The sequence below is a fragment of the Tachypleus tridentatus genome, chromosome 13 (genome assembly GCF_004210375.1).
Source record: "Tachypleus tridentatus isolate NWPU-2018 chromosome 13, ASM421037v1, whole genome shotgun sequence".
In the NCBI taxonomy this organism is placed as follows: domain Eukaryota; kingdom Metazoa; phylum Arthropoda; class Merostomata; order Xiphosura; family Limulidae; genus Tachypleus; species Tachypleus tridentatus.
This window is the reverse complement of record NC_134837.1, coordinates 133,471,516-133,496,451: the sequence shown is the minus strand read 5'-3', so window position 1 is coordinate 133,496,451 and position 24,936 is coordinate 133,471,516. Positions and strand designations below refer to the sequence as shown.

At 32.8% G+C, this 24,936-nt stretch overlaps 2 protein-coding genes across 7 annotated transcripts in view; one reads left to right on the top strand and one right to left on the bottom strand.

The window, feature by feature from the left end:
• The first annotated feature begins 6,028 nt into the window (after positions 1 to 6,028).
• On the top strand, positions 6,029 to 24,487 carry LOC143239376 (nitric oxide synthase-interacting protein). The gene is given in 10 exon segments (XM_076480380.1): positions 6,029 to 6,174; positions 7,070 to 7,255; positions 12,473 to 12,563; positions 12,565 to 12,688; positions 14,525 to 14,649; positions 19,972 to 20,085; positions 21,668 to 21,738; positions 22,449 to 22,557; positions 22,816 to 22,902; positions 23,202 to 24,487. Coding segments are annotated over 8 exon segments (882 nt in total). The 5' UTR covers positions 6,029 to 6,174; positions 7,070 to 7,079; the 3' UTR covers positions 22,888 to 22,902; positions 23,202 to 24,487.
• Positions 23,033 to 24,936, bottom strand: part of LOC143239374 (sorting and assembly machinery component 50 homolog A) — a 26,105-nt gene continuing 24,201 nt past the window's right edge. For 2 of the 6 annotated variants that reach the window (XM_076480375.1, XM_076480377.1), the window contains 3 exons: positions 24,084 to 24,230; positions 23,703 to 23,844; positions 23,033 to 23,252 (listed from right to left, as the gene is read on the bottom strand). In XM_076480375.1, the coding sequence (XP_076336490.1) occupies positions 23,180 to 23,252; positions 23,703 to 23,844; positions 24,084 to 24,230 (362 nt within the window). In that variant the 3' untranslated portion in view covers positions 23,033 to 23,179. Of the gene's footprint in view, positions 23,543 to 23,702; positions 23,845 to 24,083; positions 24,231 to 24,936 lie in introns of all 6 variants that reach the window. The other 4 variants (XM_076480376.1, XR_013021152.1, XM_076480378.1 and 1 more) reach the window with 4 other exon arrangements.

The following is a 24,936-nucleotide window of genomic DNA, read 5'->3' as shown; positions in this document are numbered from 1 at the left end:
CAAAGCCACATTGGGCTATCTGCTGAGCCCACCGAGGGTTATCGAACCCCTGATGTTAGCGTTGTAAATCCGTAGACATACCGCTATACTAGCGGGGGGTGGTTGGAATATAAGAAGATATTGTGAAAAATAAAAATACTTTTAGGCTTCGTACACGGCCCGGCATGACCATGTGGTTAGGGCGTTCGACTTCCAATCTGAGAGTTGCGGGTTCAAATCCCCCTCACACCAAATATGCTCACCCTTTCAATAGTGGGGACGTTATAATGTTACGAGCAATCCCATTATTCGTTGGTAATAGAGTAACCCAAGAGTTGGCGATGGATGGTGATAACTAAATGCCTTCCCTCTAGTCTTACGCTGCTAAATAAGGAACGGCTAACGCAGATAGTCCTCGTGTAGCTTTGCGCGAAATTAAAAACAAACCAAACCTTTCTCGCGAATTGTTGCTAACTCAGCAGTTTAGAGTAAAATGAATAGTTGATAACCCTAATATCAAATGCGCAACACAATGTTAAATAGCACTCTGTGAAAGGTCATGACATACCTTAATCTTCACCCACGTACGTTGGGTTGATGGAATTTTATTATGAATTTAAGTGGACAATTATATATTAGTGTTTTTGTTTGCTTACACTACTTTATACCTTTTTGTTTAAAAAATCTAGATGAAATTTCTAAAAACGTTTTCTCTAGACATCCCATTGAAAAACATTTTATTTAGTTAGTTGGAGTTTGTAAAAAAAAAAAAAAAAATCTATTCTGATACTGTACTCATTTGAAACTGCTCACTTACCATAAATAAACCGTGTTGTCTAACACTACCATTTCCATTATAGCCAGCCTTTCTGGAAAATGATTAAGTTAATCATAGACTACGTATCTCCCAAGGTTACGTTTAAGTATGGTCTGGCATGGCCAGGTAGTTAGACCGCTCTACTCGTAAACTGAGAGTCGCGATTTCGAAAGCCCGTCACACCAAACATGCTCACCCTTTCAACAGTACGGACGTTATAATGGTACGATCAATCCCATTATTTGTTGGTAATAGAGTAGCCCAAGAGTTGGCCGTGGATGGTGATAACTAGATGCCTTCCCTCTAGTTTTACGCTGCTAAATTAGGAACGGCTAACGCAGATAGTCCTCGTGTAGCTTTGCGTGAAATTTGAAACAAACTAAACCTTTGCCTCTGTATCAATTTAAATTTATCATAGTTGTAAATATCTTTATAACAAAGAGATTGTAAACATTTGTTCAATCATAAGTTTAACTGGAGCAGAAGTACCTTGTCAAATTTGACGTGAATTTGCCCTGAGCTAAAAGCATATATACAAGTGCTAATTGGCATCATGGTTTGCATTTGTTGTACCATGATACTACACTAGCGTACGAAAGTCGTCTTTATGAAGTGTGATTACCTCCTTTGTCTAAACTTCATATAGAGAAATAGAGGTACTAGCAAAAACCTTATATTTGTAAACATAACATTTACGATTTATATATACATAAAAGATGGTCACTCATATCAGCACCTGTGGTATGCGGTAAATATTCCCTTCTATTTTCTTGAAGTGTTACGATATTTATTCTGAATTTATTCTTTGTTCTAAGTACGTGCAAGCTTTACGTAGCAAATGAACAATCAAGTTGGTTTTTCCAGCCATCTTTGTTGTTATTAAAGTAGGTAATACCTGTTACTGCCTGAAGAAAACATTGTTCAATATGACGCATTGAGAATTTCTACAGCAGCACCCTTCTATGAGATAATGCATAGAGGTTATGGTACCACTTACACCCTTGTGCAATTTAATTGAAACAAGACGGAAAATTACGATTTTTTCAATTTTTTACGTTTTATTTCTGAGAATCCAAAAATTACTCACAAATTAATACATGATATGATCGCCTTTATTTTTCAGAAGATCATTAATCCGCTTTGGCATCGAGTCCACGAGTTGACTGCAATCTTTACTAATTTTTGGATCGCGGTACCACACCTCAATTATGGCCTCAATTAGCTTATCTTTCGTAGTACAGTCTTTTCCCCGAAGTCTTTCTTTACAAATCGCCCAAAGATTTTCAATAGGATTTAAGTCCAGAGAGTTTCCATGCCAGTCCAGCACTTTTATTCGCGTTGTAGTCATAAAATTCTTCACAAGTTTCGATGTGTGGCACGGAGCCAGATCTTGCTGAAAAATGCCAGATTCATCTGGAAATCTCTCTTTCAATTCTGGAACGACTCTTCTCTGCAAAACGTCGATGTACTGTGGTCCTCGCATCATGCCTTCTACGATATGTAAGCCTCCGACGCCATAGTAGCTGAAGAAGCCCCAAAACATCTTCTTCAAGGGATGTTTTACAAACTGATTGATGTGAGATTCTCGAAGTTTCTCACCTGGAGATCTGCGAACATGCAGACTTCTTTGACTCTGTACGAAGAAATGAGTCTCGTCACTGAATAACACCTTCCTCCACTGTTCTTGCGTCCAGTTCTTGTATTTCAGACCTCATTGATACCGTTGTTTCGTCATTGAGTTGATAAGAAGTTGTTTTTTAAATAGTCTCCTTGCCTTTCGACCGACATCAAGAAGTCTACGACGAACCGTTGAAGAGCTGACTTTTATTCTTTTAATGGCGTCACTTCTTTTCCGTTGATCTTTCACATACTCCCTAACCACATACGCGTCGTCTCTTGGCGTTTTTTTCCTTTTTCAGCCACATCTTTCTTTACGTTTCGGACTGATAGATCCGGTACTCACCTTGACCTTGATCACACTGCTGACGGTCGATCGGCTAACACCAACAACGTCCGCGATTTCCCTGTAAGTCATGCCTGTGTGCTCGTGCAGTGTCACAATCTTTGAACGCTTTCTAGGAGTCACGTCCATTGTGTATGACGGTTGAAAGACGACTGATTAGCAGTAAAACAAATAGCCTCATTTTTGAAGAAAGTCTAACGCAATTTCGAATGGAGTAATATTCCTCACAATTTCGTCATATATCCCAAAAATAGATCGACCGTATTGCAAAACATAGCTAATTACGCCATCTGTGTGAAAAAATGACTATTAAAGGAAATCAGCGGGTCCAGCGAGCCTACACCAGCCGCCATGCTGAAAATATTGTAAAATAGCCATTTGTTTCAATTAATTTGCACAAGGGTGTAACAGAAATATGATTGTGTTACGTGCAGCAGCCACGTTATTCTAAAAGGTCATTCTTGTACCTTGTTCAACCAAATGCAACAAAACCAGTTGGCATTATAACATGATTCAGTTCTAAGCATTTACTACTTTTAGAACCTCACGTGAGAGACTGGTTTCCACGAGACTAGATAATTACTCACTTCATCACCGAGTATGAGCAATTTAAACCTTTAACTAAGTGTCATTAATGTGTTGCTATTGGTGCAAATAATACGAAGACTTTGACGAGCAAAACTAAATATTTCATTTTTGTGTGTTTTTATAACTAGTATAAAATATTCACTCTCACCGTGGAACTCTAAGATCATGTCATGATTCACAAAGACCTTAACGCACCAGTCAAGTGTCTCCTTTATCTTAATTACTTCTATAGCTACCTTGCTACGTCAATGCGCCGATTCTTTAATTGATTTGATTGTTACGAGTTCCCAAACTTAATACAGTTTAACTCGTTTAATTAATGTAACGAATGGTGCAAGGAATCAACGGTCTGATTTGAAAAGAACTGTAGTTCTATTGTATCATCAACATTGAAACTATAATAATTGTATACATTTAGCATCGAAAAGTTTGTTTGTTTGTTTTGGAATTTCGCACAAAACTACTCGAGGGCTATCAGTGCTAGCCGTCCCTAATTTAGCAGTGTAAGACTAGAGGGAAGGCAGCTAGTCATCACCACCCACCGCCAACTCTTGGGCTACTCTTTTACCAGCGAATAATGGGATTGACCGTCACATTATTACGCCCCCACGGCTGGGAGGGCGAGCATGTTTAGCGCGACGCGGGCGCGAACCCGCGACCCTCGGATTACGAGTCGCACGCCTTACGCGCTTGGCCATGCCAGGCCTAGGATTTAAGTCCGGAGAGTTTTCAGGCCAGTCCAGCACCTTTATTCGCGTTGTAGTCATAAAATTCTTCACAAGTTTCGATGTGTGGTACAGAGCCAAATCTTGCTGAAAAATGCCAGATCCATCTGGAAATCTCTTTTTCAATTCTGGAACGATTCTTCTCTGCAAAACTTCGATGTACTGTAATCCTCGCATTATACCTTCTACGACGTGTAAGGCTCCGACGCCATAGTAGCTGAAAAAGCCCCAAAACATCTTCGTCAAGGGATGATTTACGAACTGATTGATGTGAGATTCTCGAAGTTTCTCACCTGGAGATCTGCGAGCATGCAGACTTCTTTGGCTCTGTATGAAGAAATGAGTCTTGTCACTGAATAACACCTTCCTCCATTGTTCTTGCGTCCAGTTCTTCAGGTCTATCAGACCCCATTGATACCATTTTTTCTTCATTGACGTAATATTTCTCAAAATTTCGTTTTATATCCCAAAAATAGATCGACGTACTGCAAAACACAGCTAATGACGCCGTCTGTGTGAAAAAATGACTATTAAAGGAAATCAGCTGGTCCAGCAAGCCTACACCGGCCGCCATGCTGAAAATATTGTAAAATGACTATTTGTTTCAATTAATTTGCACAAGGGTGTAGTTTGTAAAGGAAATGACCATTCACGTAGTAGCGCAAGTAACGAAGTGTAAGTTCAGGTTTCCTAAAAACTAAGAAACATTGTATTTGACATTCTGGTAGAGAACATCAATGACGATGATTAATTACAACTTGATCATCAGTAGTGTAGTGTTCCAGTGAAAACCACGGTGCAAAACATATGTGAACTGCAAATGCACACACCGTGTTTGTGTTTAATGTATTAATAAATAATATGCATTTTGTATTTCTCTTTCAGTCCAACCTTACACATTCATTTTACATTGACTCTGTTAGTAAAAACTTTAGTACTACTCTATAGTGAACGAAATGTTGGCTTACATTTATGAGATTTCTAAATCTTTTTTTTAACTCGCCATTTACCAACTTAAATTAATCTAAATACCTGAATAATATTATAGCGTTGTGCATAATTTATTCAGTATTATAAAATGGACTAACTTTTTAATGATATTACAAATATAAATATGAAAATATAATCCGTAACGTAAAGGATGTACTCTCTGCTGGAGACTGTAGTTTCGGATATTCAAGGCTCATCGGTACAGTTTGAGTCAGCAAACTAAAGAAATACTGTAAAAATACTGCTAATATGAATATGCGATTTATGGTATATTTAGTTGGCTTGTTTTGTCTTTTGAATCTCGCGCAAAGGTACACGAGGGCTAACTGCGTTAACCGTCCCTAATTTAGTAGTGTAAGACTAAAGGGAAAGCAGCTAGTCATTACGATCCACCGACAACTCTTGAGCTACTCTTTAACCAACGAATAGTGGGATTGACCGTCTCGTTATAACGCCCCCACGGCTAAAAGGGCGAGCATGTTTGGCGCGATGGGGATTCGAGCCCGCGACCCTCAAATTACGAGTCGTACGCCTTAACACGCTTGGCCATGCCGGGCCTTAAATTGCAGTAATAGTACGTTGGTTCTGTTATGAATGATGGCAGATAAAACCTTAATTTGACTCTTTTTATTTCAGGTGCGCGGAGCATTTCTAAATATTTAGTTGTTTATGATCAGTAAATCTTTCAGATTTCGTCTTCAGTCTTATATAAACAGGTGCTACGCTTAAACAAGATTCGCTGACTGCCTTTCAATAAATAACTTTGTTAATTTTGAAATATTATTTCATATCTCAGTAACATTGTAGGTGCTAGTTATTTGATAGTTATGACAATGTCTCAATAATCGAATACGTATAACAAATACCTGTTAGAATTTCCAGTAAATTTGGGTTACCTTATTAATATTTTGATATTAATATATTTTAAGGCTTTAAAAAACAAATTGCAACTAAAGTAATTTTCACACGAGGGCGATTCATTCGCATTGATAAATATTGTGTTACGAGTGAACGGCTATCGTAAGAATTATGTGTTAATTATATTTTAGCATAAAAGGGTAGTTTAAGTTAAGTCGGTCTCATTAGATACAGAATCCTGTCTAAAATAAATTGTAAGTTTTTGTAACACTTAATGAAAATTTTTATTTTTTATAATCTGCCACTTACATTTATCAAAGAGAAAACTTTCGTAGTCTTACGTAATAATTTAATATATGCTAAGCCTAACGTCATAACATTGACAGCAAAACATTAAATATTGAAATTTCAAAAACTGGCTTGACGCTTTTTTAATTCCTAAGTTTAAAAAGGCAAAAAAAAACTATAAAGGTACTAATAATCTAAAAATAAAATACCAGTGTTAAATGTTTGAAAACTTTTTGTTGTCGTGATATTTTGACGTTTCTGCATTATTTATAACTTTGAGTTGTGGACTCAATGTACAGGGTGTTCGGAAAGTCACTGTGCAGTTTTGTAATCATATACATATATAAGTGCACAGTGACTTTCCGAACACCCTGTAGTACTGCTAACTTTTTTTTTCCAAATATTATAAAATGCAAGTTCTTACAGTTCTTGTTCATAATGTTAATTAGAATACCTTCAACGCCATTATATTTACACTTGTTTATGGATCAAATAAGAAAAAATTAAAATGTTGAGTTATCAACTAAACTACTAAAAATAGATGTGTCTCTAACACTTGATATACTACTGGGGAAATTCTTTACAAGTACCAACAATTTTCATAGCCTCAATTTACAGCTTTTTGAATCAGTAGGAAAATGTTTGCATTCAACACTAACAGGAATATCAAATGTACTTTATAGTGCATTTAGTGAATTCTTTATTGCTGGAATTTTTTTCATTCCTTCAATGTGTGTACACAGTATAAAATGTTATTTTTATTATTGGATGGAATTTCTTATTAATGTGATTGCATCCATGAAATGAACATTGGATAAAATTTTTAAAATTAAGTTTTTTTTATTGTGTCTGTATTTACAGGTGAAACATAATGACTCGCCATGCAAAGAACTGTACAGCAGGTGCTGTTTACACTTACCACGAAAGACAAAAAGATACAAAAGCTGGTTGCTATGGCACTCAACAGTCAAGAATTGGAAAAGATTCTGTAAAAGATTTTGACTGTTGCTGCCTGACCTTACAGCCTTGTCGCAATCCTGTGTTAACGTAAGTGTTTAAGATGTTTTAACAAATCTGTTTATTCATGATATATTAGAAAAATATGCAATTTGTGAGGTGTGAAAATTAAGTATTTTACAAATTCAGCACAAGGTATTTTTAACTATTACAGGAGCATGAAGAAATGCTAGTACAAACTAACTGTTGTGTGGAGTTTTAAAAGTAGTTTTGAATGTTGCTATATATTATAATACTCAGTTTTTGGTCTGTCCTGAAAATGCATGTGGACCTTACTATCTGAATGCACATGTACTCTTCATTTCAACAAATGCAAACAATAAGAGTATGTAAATATACTTTAGTTAACATTTTGAACAGCAACATTTTAAAAGCTTGTGAAATTGGTTCGCTTATTTTATGATTGACTATTGGCAGTAGTGTTACAGGAATCTAAGAGGGTAGTTAATGATTTCCTGAGTAACAAATGGTAGGTTTAAATCTTTAATTTTCTTGAGAGTGGGTGTGCAAGGACAGTCCTGAAGGATCAAAAGATTCCTTGTTAACGTACATTATAGTAGCAGAGTAAATGCTAAAACTTTATTTCTAGTTCATTTCAAACTGTACATACTATAATTTTTTAATGTACTGAGTATATCTTAATGAAAATTAGCAAACTGTTAATAAACATTACACACATTTTGTGACAAAAAGAGTTTTTAGTGAAGTATTTTTGCTAAAGATCTGTGTGTGAACTTATGGAGTCAGATTCTGATTCAAACTGACTAGTCTGAGTGCATAAGTATTTTCATGTTAAAGATTAGAAGTCCTTTTTTAATATTACAATTTTCAGATTTTATTTGCATAATTCTCTAAAACCTCCAAATAAAATTCAAAAGTTTTTTTCATTAAAACCATATTCTCTACCCTAACACTATATACAAGCACAGTCAATTTGACCAACCTCATAGCTACCACAAAAAACTAGTAAATACATCAGAATTACCTTTTTCTTTTCTAGAATAATTGTGAATTGTAGCAGAAACTTTATTATTTGTCCTAGATGGCCTTAAGCCTGTAACATTTTATTTCTGTTTTCACTAGTATTGTTTTATTGCTCTTTTTATCCATGTGTAACTACTAAACTTTTATAAAGCTATGAATCAGCTGGTGAGTGCATAGCTCAAGTTAAATAAATATTATACATAATGTAGTCTGCATGTATGGCTTGCTAATAAAATATTATATTTTTTCATTTGTTTTATCATCAAACCTAGTAGCTCTCTAATTTTTACAATTTACATTTATAACAATAAATAAAATGTATACATAGAGATAAGAAAGTTCATACTCATATCTAGCTTTTTCTTTGTTCTATTCCCCTGGCAAAACTTAAACCTATCTTTTTTAATAATGGTAGTAATACAGCAAATAAATTTCATTTATTTCAAATATACAGTAGTAACATGCAAAAAAAATACAATAACCTGCAACTATTAGAACTTTATAATTAAGCTATAAGTGGATTAAAATAATTCTTTTACATGGTTAAGATGACCTTGACATTATGTATGTCAATCTGTATGTCTATAAGTCTAATAGCTTAAAACCTCTTATAAGAATAACAGGTTTAGCCTGTACTATAAAATTAAAGTGTTTTACAGTATGTGGTATATAACCTAGAGCTAAAACTGTGATAGACTATTTCATTATGTATTGCAAAATATAAATATTTTTTTCTATAATGAGTAAATTTACTTTCATTATCTTTTTAAAAGTGTTTTGATAATATATTTTTTTTGAAGCAACTGTCATTTCATTACAGGGTAAATTGTAATAATAATGGGGAATTTAAGTGCATTATTATTATGTCACTTGAAGAGAAATTTGTAATCCATGTCATTATCTTTTCATTTGAGTATGTTGTTATTTCTTTATTTTTCTTCATTTGTATGTTTGTTAAGTGATCTATGATAAGCAAATAATGATCTAGCTTTAAGGTGTGACAGTAAGGAATGCACTAATGTGAAGTAGCATCATTTGATCATTAGCTGCTCACAAAACACTGCTTAGGAGAGATAATCAAATGAAAAGGTTGAAATGAGCAGTGGACTTCAAACAATGGAGTTAGTAAAAGTGGAGAAGAGTGGTCTCCACATGGATTCAAATTAGTAAAATCTACAATAGTTTCTTTTATGGCTGAGAGAAGAATGTTATAAAATCAATGAAGAGTATCTATAGTGAAGTATGTTAGGAGACCAGTACAAGTGTTAGATGCATCTCAGACAGTAGTATTGGAGATATACTTAAAAACAGAAAGAAACTCTGACTGCTGACAAGAAACAAGCAGATTCTTACTCAGCATACTGTTTCAGGTATGAGAACTGTTGAACAGGATATGATCTTCTAGCAAGATAGTGATACCAGTCATGCAACAGATGTGGTGATATGATACCTGGAAGGTAAAAGAGGCCAGTAGAACACTTGGAACCATGGCTCACACCAAATGTAATTAAGGCTGTTTGGAATTATGTGGTAACTGTGAGGTTAAATTGTGACCATACAACCTTGTTGAGGTGTGGCAAACAGTGCAGGACATTTTGAGCAACATTTCACAACCATACATTGATAAACTTGGTGAACTGCTCTGTTTAAACCTTGTGAAATAAATGTGTATTGTACAATTTATTCTCTTTTGTATTGTATTTGCTACAATATAGTATTATACTATTAGGTGCAATTTAAGTTGCAGTAATTCATTCTGTGTGACTTCTGTATGTGTATCACCTATGTTTCCACAATTACATCCAACACTATCTTTAATCTTATTATCAGTTTCGGGCAGGAAACTGAAATTTCCTGAATACATCACCCATTTGTATTGAATTTCAAATCAAATGTTCAAATATTGTTTGGTTTAATAAGAAATGTGTATCAACTATTAACTCAAGTTAGAAAATTTTTCTGAAAAATTGTGTTTGTTCAATTTTATGAAATATTTTTACAAATGTATAATTTTATGGGTTTTTTTTCAATTAAAGAATAAAAAGGAATAATTTACACTGTTCAATTTCCTAATCGTTATTTATATTTGGAAGGACTATAAAATATCTTCCATTTACAGGTTCATTACTTTCATGTACACTGGTTCTGCTGGAAAATGACTAAACATTTACATGGTTTTACATAAGAGTTTCACACCACCTATTGGTGTATAAGTAAAATATTTAGTGCATTTATACTTGTATGTAACATTTGAACTTTTAAATGTAAATATTAGTTCACTAACCCCAATAAATATAAGTTTAAATATACATCATAATTCAACTTGTTAGTAAGATAATTCATGTTGCTTGTTTACTTCTGTATTTTAGCATACAAAAATAATTTTTCATTTAGCAACATTCCAGTTCAGCTGTTTAAGTACTATATTTTATGGTGTATAAAATGCCTTTTTCCTCAAAAAAGCCTGTAAATACTGTCTTGCATCTAATACTTTGGAATGTGCACTAGTGTGTAACAGATGCCACTATAGTCCTGTGCTGTTGTAACATATTTATTACTTTATGTACTAAATTTTGCTTTACAGTTTTATAATGAGCTCCTTGCTTTAATTTTTGCCTTTTCTTTGGCTGCATCAGGAGTAATTATTGCTACTAATGTACTTGATCTGTTTTTTGAGATGCAGATTTCATGTTATTTGGAGTAAACATTAAATGCTTTGATACGCTCATGTCGTTTTTTACTAAATGATGTAGAATATTGTTAAAATGTGGATATACTGTTAAATACAGTACATTCGTATTATTCAGCTACTTATAAATAGTATGGTTGACAATATATATTGAAAAGATATTTTAATTTAGAACTTTTCGAAATTTTGAAATTCTTTATACAAAAAATTGTGTATTAGTTAATTTGTATGCTCGAGGATTCAGAACTTTCACCAGGATCTTTGAAACAGTAAATAAAAAACCCTAAACATTTTTGTATGAAATAATTGTCATTCAAAATTTACTATTATGGATAAAGGTGTAAAGAAATGGAAGTTGATTTTTTTATTTTTTTTTACATTCAGTAATTTAATATTTGTATGTTGATTTTACAATAGTTCAGAAAATTATCTATGTACTAAATCCTAAAAATAATGAAATATAGTAAAGTCCCTACTATCTATAGTACTGTGTTTGTTTAAACAAAGAGTGATATTGGTCAAGCTGGCACTTTCTACAGCAGTACTGGAGCAAGTTCGCTAATGATGAGACTAACCTCGAGCTGTGCTGTGTACAAGTTAATGTCTGATTCAAGAATGGGATTCTTCAGTGGCAAAGTTCATGAGCTTCTGAAACACATACCTGAGGAGTATGATTTTATCTTAAATTGAAAGCTCTGTACATAAATATATATACTCACAACTAATGGAAGATATTTGCAGTAAACAGCAAATTCTTGGATAAGTTAGCAATGGAAAAAAACAAGTGAACAAATATATTCCATGGGTTTTTAACAAGCTGGCTGACTTATGAGTTACTTGTGGAGAACAAAGTTTATATCTACAGAGATATAACAACATTTTTATATGGATATGATAAAAGTGTCAAGACTCATACCCATACAGATTTCAATGGTATTCCATTATTGTGAATCTAAACTTTATTTTAAGTTGTCTTGGATTATATTGTATATTTACCTACTCCTTGCATAGAAATTTTCCAGTTGCTGAAGTGGAGATAATATATTCACACGAGAGCAGACAAAGATGGTAATTGAAATAAGAATTATGTTAGTTAAGTCAGATTCAAAGTTTCTAATGTAATACTCTACAATCTTAGGTTACTTATATCAGTGATAGGGAGACAAAAAGCCACAAATCATGCTGATTCCTACAAGTCTTTGTACCACCCCTAAATATAGTATGACCCATGCTTTTGGGAACAAGCAAATCAGCCTTGCTGAACAATCATTGTGTTATATTACCTTTGTCTAAAATAGATGGTTAGATGTATATTACAAGCATATACATCCTGTTAACAATGACATCTACTAACTACGTGAAAAATACCTGTATGTAACTTTTACTGAGTAAAACATATTTAGTAGGTGTGGACTAAGTTTATCCAAACAAGTTAGTACTTTTTATTTTCCTTAAAAATTAAGCTGCCTAAATCAGAAACATGATGTGAGAGATAAATTTCCTTAAATAGGAACAAGTAAAAATGTAAATCCTGATTAGACCAAACTTGAGTTAATGTTGGCTTAATATTACAGACCAGATGGATACCTCTTTGACAAAGAAGCTATTCTTGAGTACATAATCCATCAGAAAAAGGAAATAGCTCGAAAGTTAAAGGAATATGAAAAAACAAAAGAAAAAAGAGAAAGAAGAACAACTGGAACTAACTGAAGCAGAGAGAAGGAGTAATGAAGAGAAATTTCTTAAATCAGAGAAAAATATTATAAGCAAACCCTCTAATCCATTCAAAGGTATGTTTTTAATTTTCCAAATGTTAAAATATAATTTTAACCATGAATTCTACAGAAACGAATATCTCAATGAAGTGCTATATTCCTATTGAAGATTATGTATTAATGAAATTGACACACAACTTTTATGAGTTTTCCATTTTGCTCTTATTTTAAGCATAGATTATAGATATAAATGAAATAGTGACTCTCTATTATTTGTGTGATTTCATTAACCTACAGTATGAATGTGAAATTCTTACTAATAATAAGTTGGCAAACAATGATTTATAAGCATAATAAAGTGATTTATTTTATGGGGAATAATACTATATGTTTCAACAGAATGTTGGTCTGGCTTTAGAAAAAAGCACATTAATGTTCTGTCAAAACATGTAGTATGTTCCACCCCACTTTATCATACTTATAAATTGTTTGTCAACTTATTATTACATTAGCATAATTTGCTTCCTTCCTCCCTCAAGCTTCTAGTTAATTTAACATGTGACAAACTGGATTCAATATTTTTTTCTTTAGGGATTGCAATATTACATTCCTGCATACACAAGGAATTTCTTCTTTTTAACTTGACTTTTTCAAAATGGGAATGCGTATTCCATCTGTTTTTTGCTAGTTATGGCCAGGGTATGTGAATATATATCAAATAGATACTAAATAAAACAATTTCACAGATAAATGCAACTTTATGTAAGGGAAAGTAATCTTCCTCAAGTGAATGTAATTTTATTTCATTTTTTCTGGCTCTGTGCTTTCCTATGATTGAATATTTGTCATAAAGGCTAAGAATATGCTAAACAATTGTTTTTTATATTAATCCTTTTTAAAGAAGTGTTATGAAATCCAAATATATACTATGTGTATGTATAATAACCTTAAATTTTAAATAACTCTTTTGGAAAGGAAAATAAAAATACAGATTTCTAAGAAGTATGTTTATAATTTTATTCTCTGCATAGAATAATTTTTACCACCATTATATGGAACAATTTTTAAGACCCCTGGTTATGAAAAACCAAACCCTCTAGATATCAAGCCAGATTTTGAAATGTCTCCCAGAAGGCATTGATTGGTAGAAATAAACAACTTGACTCTACTATTCAGAATCATTTTCATATTTGAAATCCATGAAGTATGAAAAAAAGTACAGAAGTATGTAAATCCACAGATAAGCAGCATCTACAGATGCCTCAGGCAGAGCAGTCTCCTTTCTATGTTTATGTTTCTGGCAAAACATTTTACAGATTTCACTAATATTTTTTCAATCAAAAGAAGAAGCTTTGTTAGATTGGATTACAGTTACATAGTCTGGTGCCTTCAATCCATTTTTTTCCTGCACCTGGGTTGGTTTTTTGCAGTCTGTGGTCTTAAGTAAATTTTTTCGAATTAATTGATATTTAGCAAGAAGTTAGATATTATTTTTCAGGGAGAAGTTGGATGTAACTAAATGTCTGTATCCAATATCTGTTTTTTGTTACTATCGTAATTTCTTCAGTATGAAACTGTATCTAACAAGATGTCTGAATTTAACAATTTTGTTGTTACTGTTACCATAAATTTTCAAGTCTGAAGTCAGGTCTAGCAGGATGTCTGTATCCAATGTGTCTGTTTCTATTATAGAAATTTTCATTAGTGTCTGAAACTGGATCTGTCAAGATTTGTATGTCCAACATGTCTTTTTCTGTTCCTATTACTGTAATTTTTCAGTCTTAAGCTTGATCTAACAAGATGTTGGTATCCAACATATCTGTTTTTTTGTTACTATTATTGTAATTTTTCATAGTCTGAAGTTGGATCTCATAAAATGTCTTTTTTGTTACTATTATTGTAATTTGTTAGAGTCTGAAGCTGGATCTAGCAAGATGTCTGTATCTAACATGTCTGAAAGAGAAAATGCAAAATTACCTAGCTTTTGGATTCCTTCTTTGACTCCTAGTTTCCAGAAAAACAAACTCCAGAAACCAGTAAGTTTTAAATTATGTTTCACATAATATTGAACAATGTTACATACATGTAAAATAGAAATTTCAACCTAAAAGAATTGGAATCTGAGGAAAAAAATAGGAATACATTAATTTCTGTAGCAGCTGTGTGACCAGGAGTACAAATAGCACGTTTTTCTCCAGCTAGCCTGAATGATTTATTACACCTTGTTTTAATAGCAGGTTTAAACTTTTGCAACATTTCTTTCATATTGTAGTGCCATTTGTAATTTGTTTGTACTATTTGCAAATTCACTTTATTTTGTGGGTGTTGTGTAAGTATTAAACTCTTTGTTAACCTGAACATGACTTAATAATACCCACCAATACTGGCTATCCTGAGATACATGCATACAAACTCATATTTTATACCAAGCCTGTCACAAAAGGGTTAATGGAATATTACTACACTCAAAAAACAGACTAATTAGTGTCTTACCACCATAATTGTGGCTGGAATGCTAACTTCAGGGGGTAAGTGTATTAACCTGCTTAACCCCAAATAGTAGTACCTTATTTTCATTTATTTATTTTTGTCTTTTTACTTTGGAGAGCAGTCACCTTCCCATAACTAACTGTAGACAGAGAAGGGTGATATTGATGTGAGATGTTATGGGCTTGTGCACCCACATCTTGCTCTCCTTATTTCTATTACAATTCAGTTATTTAATTTCTTTATGTGAGACTGGCGAATGGAGGTTAAGACTGATACAGACTGCAGTGTGGGTCCTACTTCGTCAGTCACCTCCAAAACCTAGGCTACATTTTACATCCCACATAATAGTCTGTAACCTGGGAACCCTTAATCAATTGATGTAGCTTTTTTTTATTTTTGTTTACAACAAACTAAACACACACACACACTTTAGATTAACAGCTTCAGATATTAATGCTTTGAAGGTACTAGGTTTCTGGTAATTACCCACTTGAATAGCCTAGTTAGTATACTGAGTATAGTGGAATTATCACAACTTTAACCCTTTCACTATAGGTTTGGTATAATATTCCAGAATGCATCAACACATTTGCACATGCTAAGTATTTACACTATAACTTTTGATGTAGCATATGAATCTTCACAAAATTTGGTAGACTTTTAGTAAAAATTACAAGTATTTTGTATACAAAAAGTCATTTTATTTTAATGAAATATTTTTACTAAAGATTTGTTTGTGAAAATAGTCTGTTTTGTTACTATTAATTCCAAAAATCTCGTATATTATTTGTGTAATCTCTAAAACCTCCTTAAAACATTTTAGATTTGTTTTCAGTAAGACTTTATATTTTGTTATTTTATATACTCTTACTATGTGGGGCCTGTCATTCAACCAACCTTGTAACCATCATAAAAAAAATATGTAAGTTATGCTTTTTTGGGCAAGAATGACTACACATTATTATAACATGAAAATACAAATGTTTAGTCTAAGTAGCTTAAGTCTCATAACATTATGTATATGAACATATGTATTTACTTTTTATTGCACTCACCTTCCAATTGTACCTAGCTAACATTACATAAATTGCATTGATATGGTGCACGTGCACTCAGGTCATGTATCCAGTAATAAAACTGACCTTTAGTCTTCCCTGTCTTGGCTGTTTTCAGTGGACTAGTATTTTGTAATACAATTACATTTCAATTATATATATATATATTATTACTATTTAGAAATAAATTATTAAACTTATTTTTCTTAAAATAAATCAAGAAGTAAAGCAATTATCTCTTGCAATGACCTTTGTACTTGGTGGCTGCTGGACATATGTTGCTAATCCTTTTAATATTTTACACATAGAGGATATCAAACAAAATATTTAGGGGTTTTGTGTATACAGTTGAGTAACCAAAAAAATCATAAATAACTACACTAATACCATAGAATTCTACTATAATTTATTAATCTTAGTAACTAAGATGTATTTAGATTTAAAAAAATATGAAACTTCAAGCAGAATAAAGACACAACATACCTCCTTTAAAACTTGGATTGAAAAAGATGTGTTAGCCTTTTCACAGATTAAAATGGCTGAGAAAACCACTATGGGGACATTCTAAGCTGTTGATCGGTCATTTCCTGTAGTGAAGAGGATGTAAGGGACCATTTCAAAAAATGGAAAGAGTTGAAAGGGGCTATCATTTCATATTCAGTACACGAGCCGTATCTCAGAAAAATAAAAATAAATGAGGTTCTTATTTTATATTCTTTCTTGTCAATATTAGTAATTTTAATTTCCAAATTTGTACAAAATTAGACTTAGTATTTTAACATCAAAAATATCTAATTTTAAACAGTGCTGCATTCAACATACCACGTGACTCACTAAAACCTATCTAAATGTATTCTTTTGATATTTACTTTTAAATTAAGAAATTAACACAATATAAGTTTGATTTATAATCTAAATTTGATTCCAAACATAGACATAAAGTAATAGTATAAAATAATTTTGAATGCAAGTCAACAAATGTGATGACATGGCCTTTGACCTGTGACCCATAGCAAAATGGTTAATGGACTGCTCCTGCCTACTTTCAGCATATTTTGTCATCAGTAAATGTTCAGTACACATACTTTGATCTTTGCAACTTGCTGTATAATTTTTTATGTGCATTTATGAGAAGACAAATGTATATACATGTTTGTATAAAAATTTAAATAGAAGATATTATTGCAAGACCAATTGTATCTTGACCATTCAAACTTAGTTACTGATGTATAAAGAAATGAAAGATTTTTCTTAAATCCACATTCTAAGTGATAGCTCTTAATAAGTAATCAGATTAAAAGAAAAAGGGTTCTTCATACCACAGAGTGATGAACCTAGATTACATTGTACAAAAAAGAGAGACCGAAAATCCAGTCTGTATGTTTATATATTGTGTTGTGAAAGAACATGAATGTTTATTTCTTTAACAACAGGTTCATTATAATATACACAAGTTTGTATACACATTAAGTACTTATAACTTAAGTATATTCATTTTCAGGAAGTTTGGTTTATCTTTAGTAAATATTACTGGTCTTTTGTACACACACACACACACTTTTTTATTTAGTATTTTTGTGAATGTAGTGTCTGTTTTGTTATGAGTCTAAGTGGAAGTGATTGGCACATAAAAATGCAATCCTTTGTCCCAAAAATCTCAAATTTTTTTCATAATATTTAAAAACAAACTTATTACATACAGTTGTTTTTCTAAAACTATATCTTGGCCTGGCATGGTCAGGTGGATAAGGCATTTGTAATCAGAGGGTCGTGGGTTCAAATTCCCATCACACCAAACTTGCTCACTCTTTCAGCCATGGGAGCATTATATTGTGACAGTCAATCCCACTGTTTGTTAGTCCAAGAGTTGGCAGTGGGTGGTGATGACTAGCTGCCTTCCCACTAGTCTTACACTGCTAAATTAGGGACAGCTGGCACAGATAGCCCTTGAGTAGCTTTGCACAAAATTCAAACCAAACCTATATCTCATCATTTATGTAATGACATACTTGAGTAGACAAATTCTGAAAGTATAATGAAAAGACAAGCTGTAAAATGAGAAAAAAATAGGAACAACTGTGCCTTTTTTTGTTATGATTGGTCATGAAGTTTCGAAGTACTTCACTTACGCATTTGAACTACTAAATATTTAACATTTATTTTCAAATTTTACTTTCAAGGACTAAAGTTGAACCCTGCTGAAACAAAAATTGTTGTTGGTTTGAGTAGACTTTAAGTGACACTACAGAAGTACGATACTCCTAAAAGCATATGCAAAAAGGGTTCACTCAGACCTTGCTCTGAGAACGGGATGTTTAATGTGTCAACTACATATTGCCAATATATTTTCTTGGAAAATTTAGAGTAATCACACTGCACTTAGAATCAGTAAAGACATTTATGCCAACAACAACAAGACTTTTCCAGAGTAACAACACTGCAATTTGAACTTGCTAAAACTATTATGTGGTTTGATTGCCACTACAACAAACACTGCAATTCTTTGAATGTTGGTAATCGTATTGGGGTGTTTGGAATTTAGCAGCAAAGGTATACAAAGAGGTTATTTTGAGCACATTTTTATGAAATTCTATTTCCCTTTTCAGCACTTTTTCATCAACCTCTTTAAAAACTCAGGTTTCAATATTACCTCTCACCCTTATAAGTCCAGTCTTATTTGGAAAACTTTCTTAATTCATAGGTATTCATTTATAGTTTCTGTTGTATGTGTAACTGTACATTGTGATCAAATATTTGTATACATTTATGTAGATGAGGTGGGACAACTTTACATTTCTGAATGTTATGAATACATAAGTTGTAAAGTTTCTAATGTAGCATTATTTGTTTTTACTTTACCTCAACTTATGCAATTAGAAAAACACGAGCTCAGTAGGTCTAACTAAAGAGTCCTATCAAGTACAAATCTAACTGTAATACTAATATTTTGCAAACTACACTGGTATTTTGGCTTCCATACATTACTTATATATCTATATATTTACTCATAAATGCTTACTTTGTAGTTATTTTCTTAAAACTTATAACAGTAAGTGAAAATTACATAGAAAACAATGATTTCTAGTACATAAGCAAAGTTACAATGATATATAGCCTTATTTTTTTAAAGTGGAGTGTGAAGGAATATACATTTCTTTTAGGCTTCAACTATAAATCATGGAAAAAAAAAGCATTAAATTTCTGCTTATACACCCAAAACATCTGTCACTTGCTTGGGTTTAAAAATAAAATATGTAAGTGTCGAAATAATATCTGTTCGAAGCAACAACTTCGTAATCACCGTTCAGCAGTCTTGACAGAATTTTCTCTTTCAAGCTTTTTACGAACTGTTCGAATCATGTGAAGTACAAGTTGTCCTTTCTGTTGGCTATAAAAACATCTCTAAGAAAAATAGGTGGAATTGAAGAGGTTTGGAAAGAGTGGAGAGGTATCACTTCAGTTAATTTGCTAGATGCATTGATTTCTCAGCAAATCAAAATGGTGGGAGGTTCTAAATTTATATTTTAGCTTGCCAGTGTCTAAAACTCATTTCTAATTTGTTAATCAACTGTAGACTTGTATAGTAGGTGTTAAAAAAAAAAGCAACAAGAGTGCTGTGCAACACAAGTCAATATTTCTTTTATATTAAGAAATTAAAATTTGAAATACAATCTGTTTTGATAATTTTATTGATATAGTAATAATTACGTTAATAAACTTTTGAAAACAAATTGCTAAGAAACTGTGACGTGCAACTAGACTCGCCCATTGTGAAAGGTTTAAATAAAACATTTTGACTATCTATTCTTCTAGGATACAACAGTGTATTGTCCAATGAGTGGCAAACCCCTGAAGGCCAAGGACTTAATTCCTGTCAAATTTACTTTAATTGATCCATCAGATAATAAAGCACTGGTAGCAAAAAATGTAAGTTAATTATTTAGCATGTCAGTCAGTAAGGGCCCATGGTGTTCATAAAGTTTTGTGCTAGAACTTATACTGTGGAGTTTCAAAAGATAGGAAACATTATTGTTGGAATTTAATTGAATCTAGTTGATGTTTGTCAGGATTATTCAGGTTTTGAGACCATCAAGAAACTGGTCAAGTTAACTTAATGGATGTTACTTTCTTTTAAAAATCCACCACTCATTCCTTCATACTGGTTTATATTGATGTGATGTAGTCCTTATGTTCTCCAGTCTTTGTTAGTTGTGTGTAAGAATACTGATGCTGGATAAAAGAATTCTTAATGACTGTTAATATAACTAGTATTTAAATAAAATATCATCAAATTCTCTAGGCCAGCTTTATACACTGCTGGTCAATGAACAAAGAAAAAATATGCATTTTGAGTAGAGCTTCGAAAGATGAAAACAAGGAAAGGAAAAAAAACAAAAAAACTAGCTGGTCAAAAAATTAAGACCACACTGAGACAAAGCATTAATCGGTAAACACGTAACAAAATTTAGTCATTTGTATTCAAGCATTAGCATTGTCAACATCTCCCACTGACATCTCCTGTGTTACATTGGGTAAAAACATGGCAAAGGCGAAAAAGGTGACAGAGTTTGAATGTGGCAGAATTGTCGAGCTGCAAAAGCAAGGTCTCTCTCAACGTACCATCGCTGGTAAGATTGGGTGTAGTAAAACTGTTGTTGCAAATTTCTTAAAAGACCCTGACAGATACGGAACAAGAATTTCAAGTGGTCAGCCCAAAATAATTTCGCCAGCATTAAGCATCAGGATTCGACGGGTTGTCCAGCAAGACACTAGCCGATCATCAAACCAGATTAAGGCCCTTACAGACACAGAATGCAGCTCAAGACCAATAAGACAATATCTACAAGAGAAAGGCTTAAGAAACCGTAAACGTCTTCAAAGGCCACACCTCCTTCCACACCACAAAATAGCTTGGTTAAACTTTGCTGAAAAGCACCAAACATGGGATGTAGAAAAGTGGTTTGGCTCTCTGATGAGAAAAAAATTTAACCTGGATGGTCTAGATGGCTTCCAACGTTACTGGGACGATAAGGATATTCCACCGAAAACATTTTCTACACGACACAGTGGAGGAAGTTCCATCATGATCTGAGGTGCTTTCTCCTTCCATGGAACAAGGAAGCTTCAGATTATACAGGGGTGTCAAACAGCGACTGGCTACACTGGCATGTTGGAGAGAGCATCCTTATTGACTATTGTAAGGTTATTGGGTGTTTATAATTACACTATATATTTTTTGTAATACATAATTGTTTTTTCTGTTGCAAATTAGACAATGTGATAATGCTTTATAGTGAGTTAAGCATTTTAGTGTGACAAAACACCACCTTCTGAACTGACCCAGCTAACTGTTATACATGTTATATTACTGTCAGCCTACTGAGTAGATGTGGTAGTAGTGTTTTCCCTGTTACATTATGTACAGCACAGTGTATGTAATTCAAGTGTTATTGATTGACACAGCTTATTTGTTAATGTTTGATGCAGGAATTATTGTTTTATGTGCTAGGAGAGATACAAGTGTGCTGTAACACATGATGTTTTAGGAAACTCTGTTCCAGTTGCCTTGTTACGAACATCGTAAGTTTGTCTTACTTCTGAGCTTTCTTAGAATAACTGGATAACTGAACAAGCACAGTGAAAATGTACAGTTTGACTATATTTGTGTGAAATTATTATGTTGGTTAGAAGGAAAGATGGCCTGTTAAAATACACAAGATACATTTTAGGTTGACCATAACCCCAACTTTCTTTAGTGCAGAATATAAAAACTACAGTCGAAGTCAAGAATGGCAAATATATTGTGTATTTTGTGCATACTAATTCTAGAACTTAATGTATCCATGGTTCTACCTTGGGCATGTAAATTTATGAATCCTGTCTTTAAAATTCTATTTCTTGGGCTGATAATATATAGTTTCTTTTGTGGATTCCATAAAGAATTAATTCATTGTAAGTTGGTTCACCTGTTACTGACAAAAATGCAATAGCATTAAATAAACTTTATTATGTGTTTTGAAAACGATTTTGAACAATTCTCATTTTTACTTTTTAAATTTGATTCCTAAAATACATCGCTGTTATGGCATTTGGTGAACGAGTTCAAGAATTAAAGAACAAAATACACTATTAAAAATGAGGAAGACCAGAACATTAGAATTACAGCTGACAAAACAATGCTCTGTACTTAAGGAAGCTTCTTGATAGACAAGGTGAGTAATTTACAAGCTCACATAATAGCACACAATTTAAATTTTGTGATGGTTATAGGATTTTTTGAAACTTTTCAGTGGGAATGTAGTGACAATGGATTGTGTTGAAAAACTCATCAAGGTAGACATGATTGATCCCACCAATGAGAAAAAACTGACAGACGAAGACATCATACCTTTCCAGAGGGTAAGTTATTCAATTTTTGGACATTTTGTTCATATTGTGTATTTAAATACAATATAAGTTTCTGAATATTTCTCCCGTAAATATATGCTAGATCTTAGGATATCGTACTAGTTTTCCTCCAGGAATAGCATGGTATAAGAACCTCTTGGAGTTAATATTTGCCTGCTTAACTTCGTAAGTTAATTCCCATACATCTAATATTGGTTTTATAATATTTCTAGTTGAAATTTATAAACCTGTTTTACTTCATATTTGTAGGGTGGTACAGGATATGCTAGTACCAATGTCAAACTTGAAGCTGCAGTAAAAAAACCAGTGTTGACAGCATAAGAAAGGATAGATGAGGTAGCCAGTCCCTATTACTTTATGTACAGTAGTTATTAATGTGTGGTTCTAGCCATTTGTTCCTCTTAGAATTGGTGGGAAGCTATCACTCAAATCCAGTTTTCTGGTTATCCTATATAAACTAGAGCAGTTAGGAAAACTTCTATTTTTATTGTTTGTATTTCATGTGTTTATAAGCTACAAATGATGCAGTAAATCTTAACACATTTTAGTTTGGTTATTCCTCATTTTAACTACACTTCAAAGATTTTAATGTATGCACTAAAACTATTTTATATCACACTAGGCTTTCTTTACAGGTCCACAGCATCATCAACCACAGCGATAGGGCTCTGAGCACCATGACCACTCTGTCAGAAACGAAAAATTAACATGTTTGTAAGAAGTAGATAACTAGGTCAGACCATAACTTATATACTTCTAATTAATACGTGAAAAGTTTCTTTAAGGATTATAAACTTGTACATATAACTCAAATATTTTCACAGTCCTAGCTTTCTATCCAACTCGGAAAGACACATCTCCTAAGAGGTAGAAATCCCTAATTTATAATTAAATGAAAACTGTTTACTTACAGATGAGAAAATATTCTATCTACAAAAATGTTACACCCACTCCAAACTGTAGTCCAGGATTTAATCTAGAAAAAAAATAAACCAAAGCACAGTTACATACTGTTAAAAGGATTGTTTTTAACAATAATTAACATGTTTTTCCTTTAACTCCTAAGCATTGAAAGAACATCTTTTAGAGTGAACTGTCTCATAAGCATGTTCAGGTAAAAATATTCTCAAACTTACTTATCTCCAGGTTGATATTTAACAGGCACACAGTAGTTGAGTTCAAATCGAGCAACATGACCTACTGATAATACAATACCAGCTCCACAAGCTACTCGCAGATTGGTCAACAGCATAATCAAATTCTGGTGATAATCATTGGCTGTAAAGCAGCAAGAACAAACTCACTAATATTATTTATCGTTTGTTGTTGGTAACAAAAAGAACAATATTAATCTAAACAAAATACTGAGGCTTATGAAGAAATCTAGCTTACAGGGTGCCATTTTTACAAATGTGTAGATAGATCACAAACATACTACTATGCAGGCCCTTAAATTCGTTTTTCAATACAGAATGGATGGGAATTGGAAAGAATATGAGTAATATTTAGGTACCTACAAAACTGAAAGTTTCCTATGTTTCCAACATTTAGAAAGAAATGGGTCTTGAATAGCTCTCCAATTCCTCCCTTAGCTGGTTTGAATGGAAGTGGAGTGTAAAGATGAAGTCCAGTTGCCCAGTAGCTTTCTGCACCCAATGCATTATCTGAAGAGAAGTGTGAACCATATTATTCACTACAAGACATTGTGATATCTCATATTACCTTCATGTTGTTTGTAACATATTACTAGATGTGTACACAGAAGTATCAATACTGTAACAACTCTAACTGGGTTTATATACCCATTAAAGAAAAGAATTAATTTAGAGGTGGTGATAAATATAGAACCTTAGTTGTAAAGAATTTTAATGTAAAACCCAAACTTTTTTACTGTGCATAATAAAGAACCCAATACTTACAGTTATGGCTTGTTTTTAAGTTACCTCTAACTGACATTAAGCAAAACAAAATGGTTTAAGGTAGGGTTGGATTTGAACTCAAGACTTTGTGAGAAGAACAAATACTATAGTCAAGTATGCTGTCAACCTCAGATTTCACTTCATTGGTTATTAAAGACACACTCTGCAGAAAATAAACACTTAAAAAGGGTTTAGGAAGATTGTACAAGAAATCTGAATGTTTTTAAACCCTGGCTTCAAATGAAAATCTGACAAAATTTCCCATTAAAAAATAAGTGAATCTTTTTCTACAGATTTTTCTAATATCAACCTGAATCATATTTGATACAACAAAAATGGACATGCTGGTTACCTTCAGAGATTAAGATAAAATTGTCCCTGGTTTTCAACTACTGACCAAAGGCCTTTTCTACAAATTATTTTTGCATGTCCCCCCAGACTTAACTTAAAT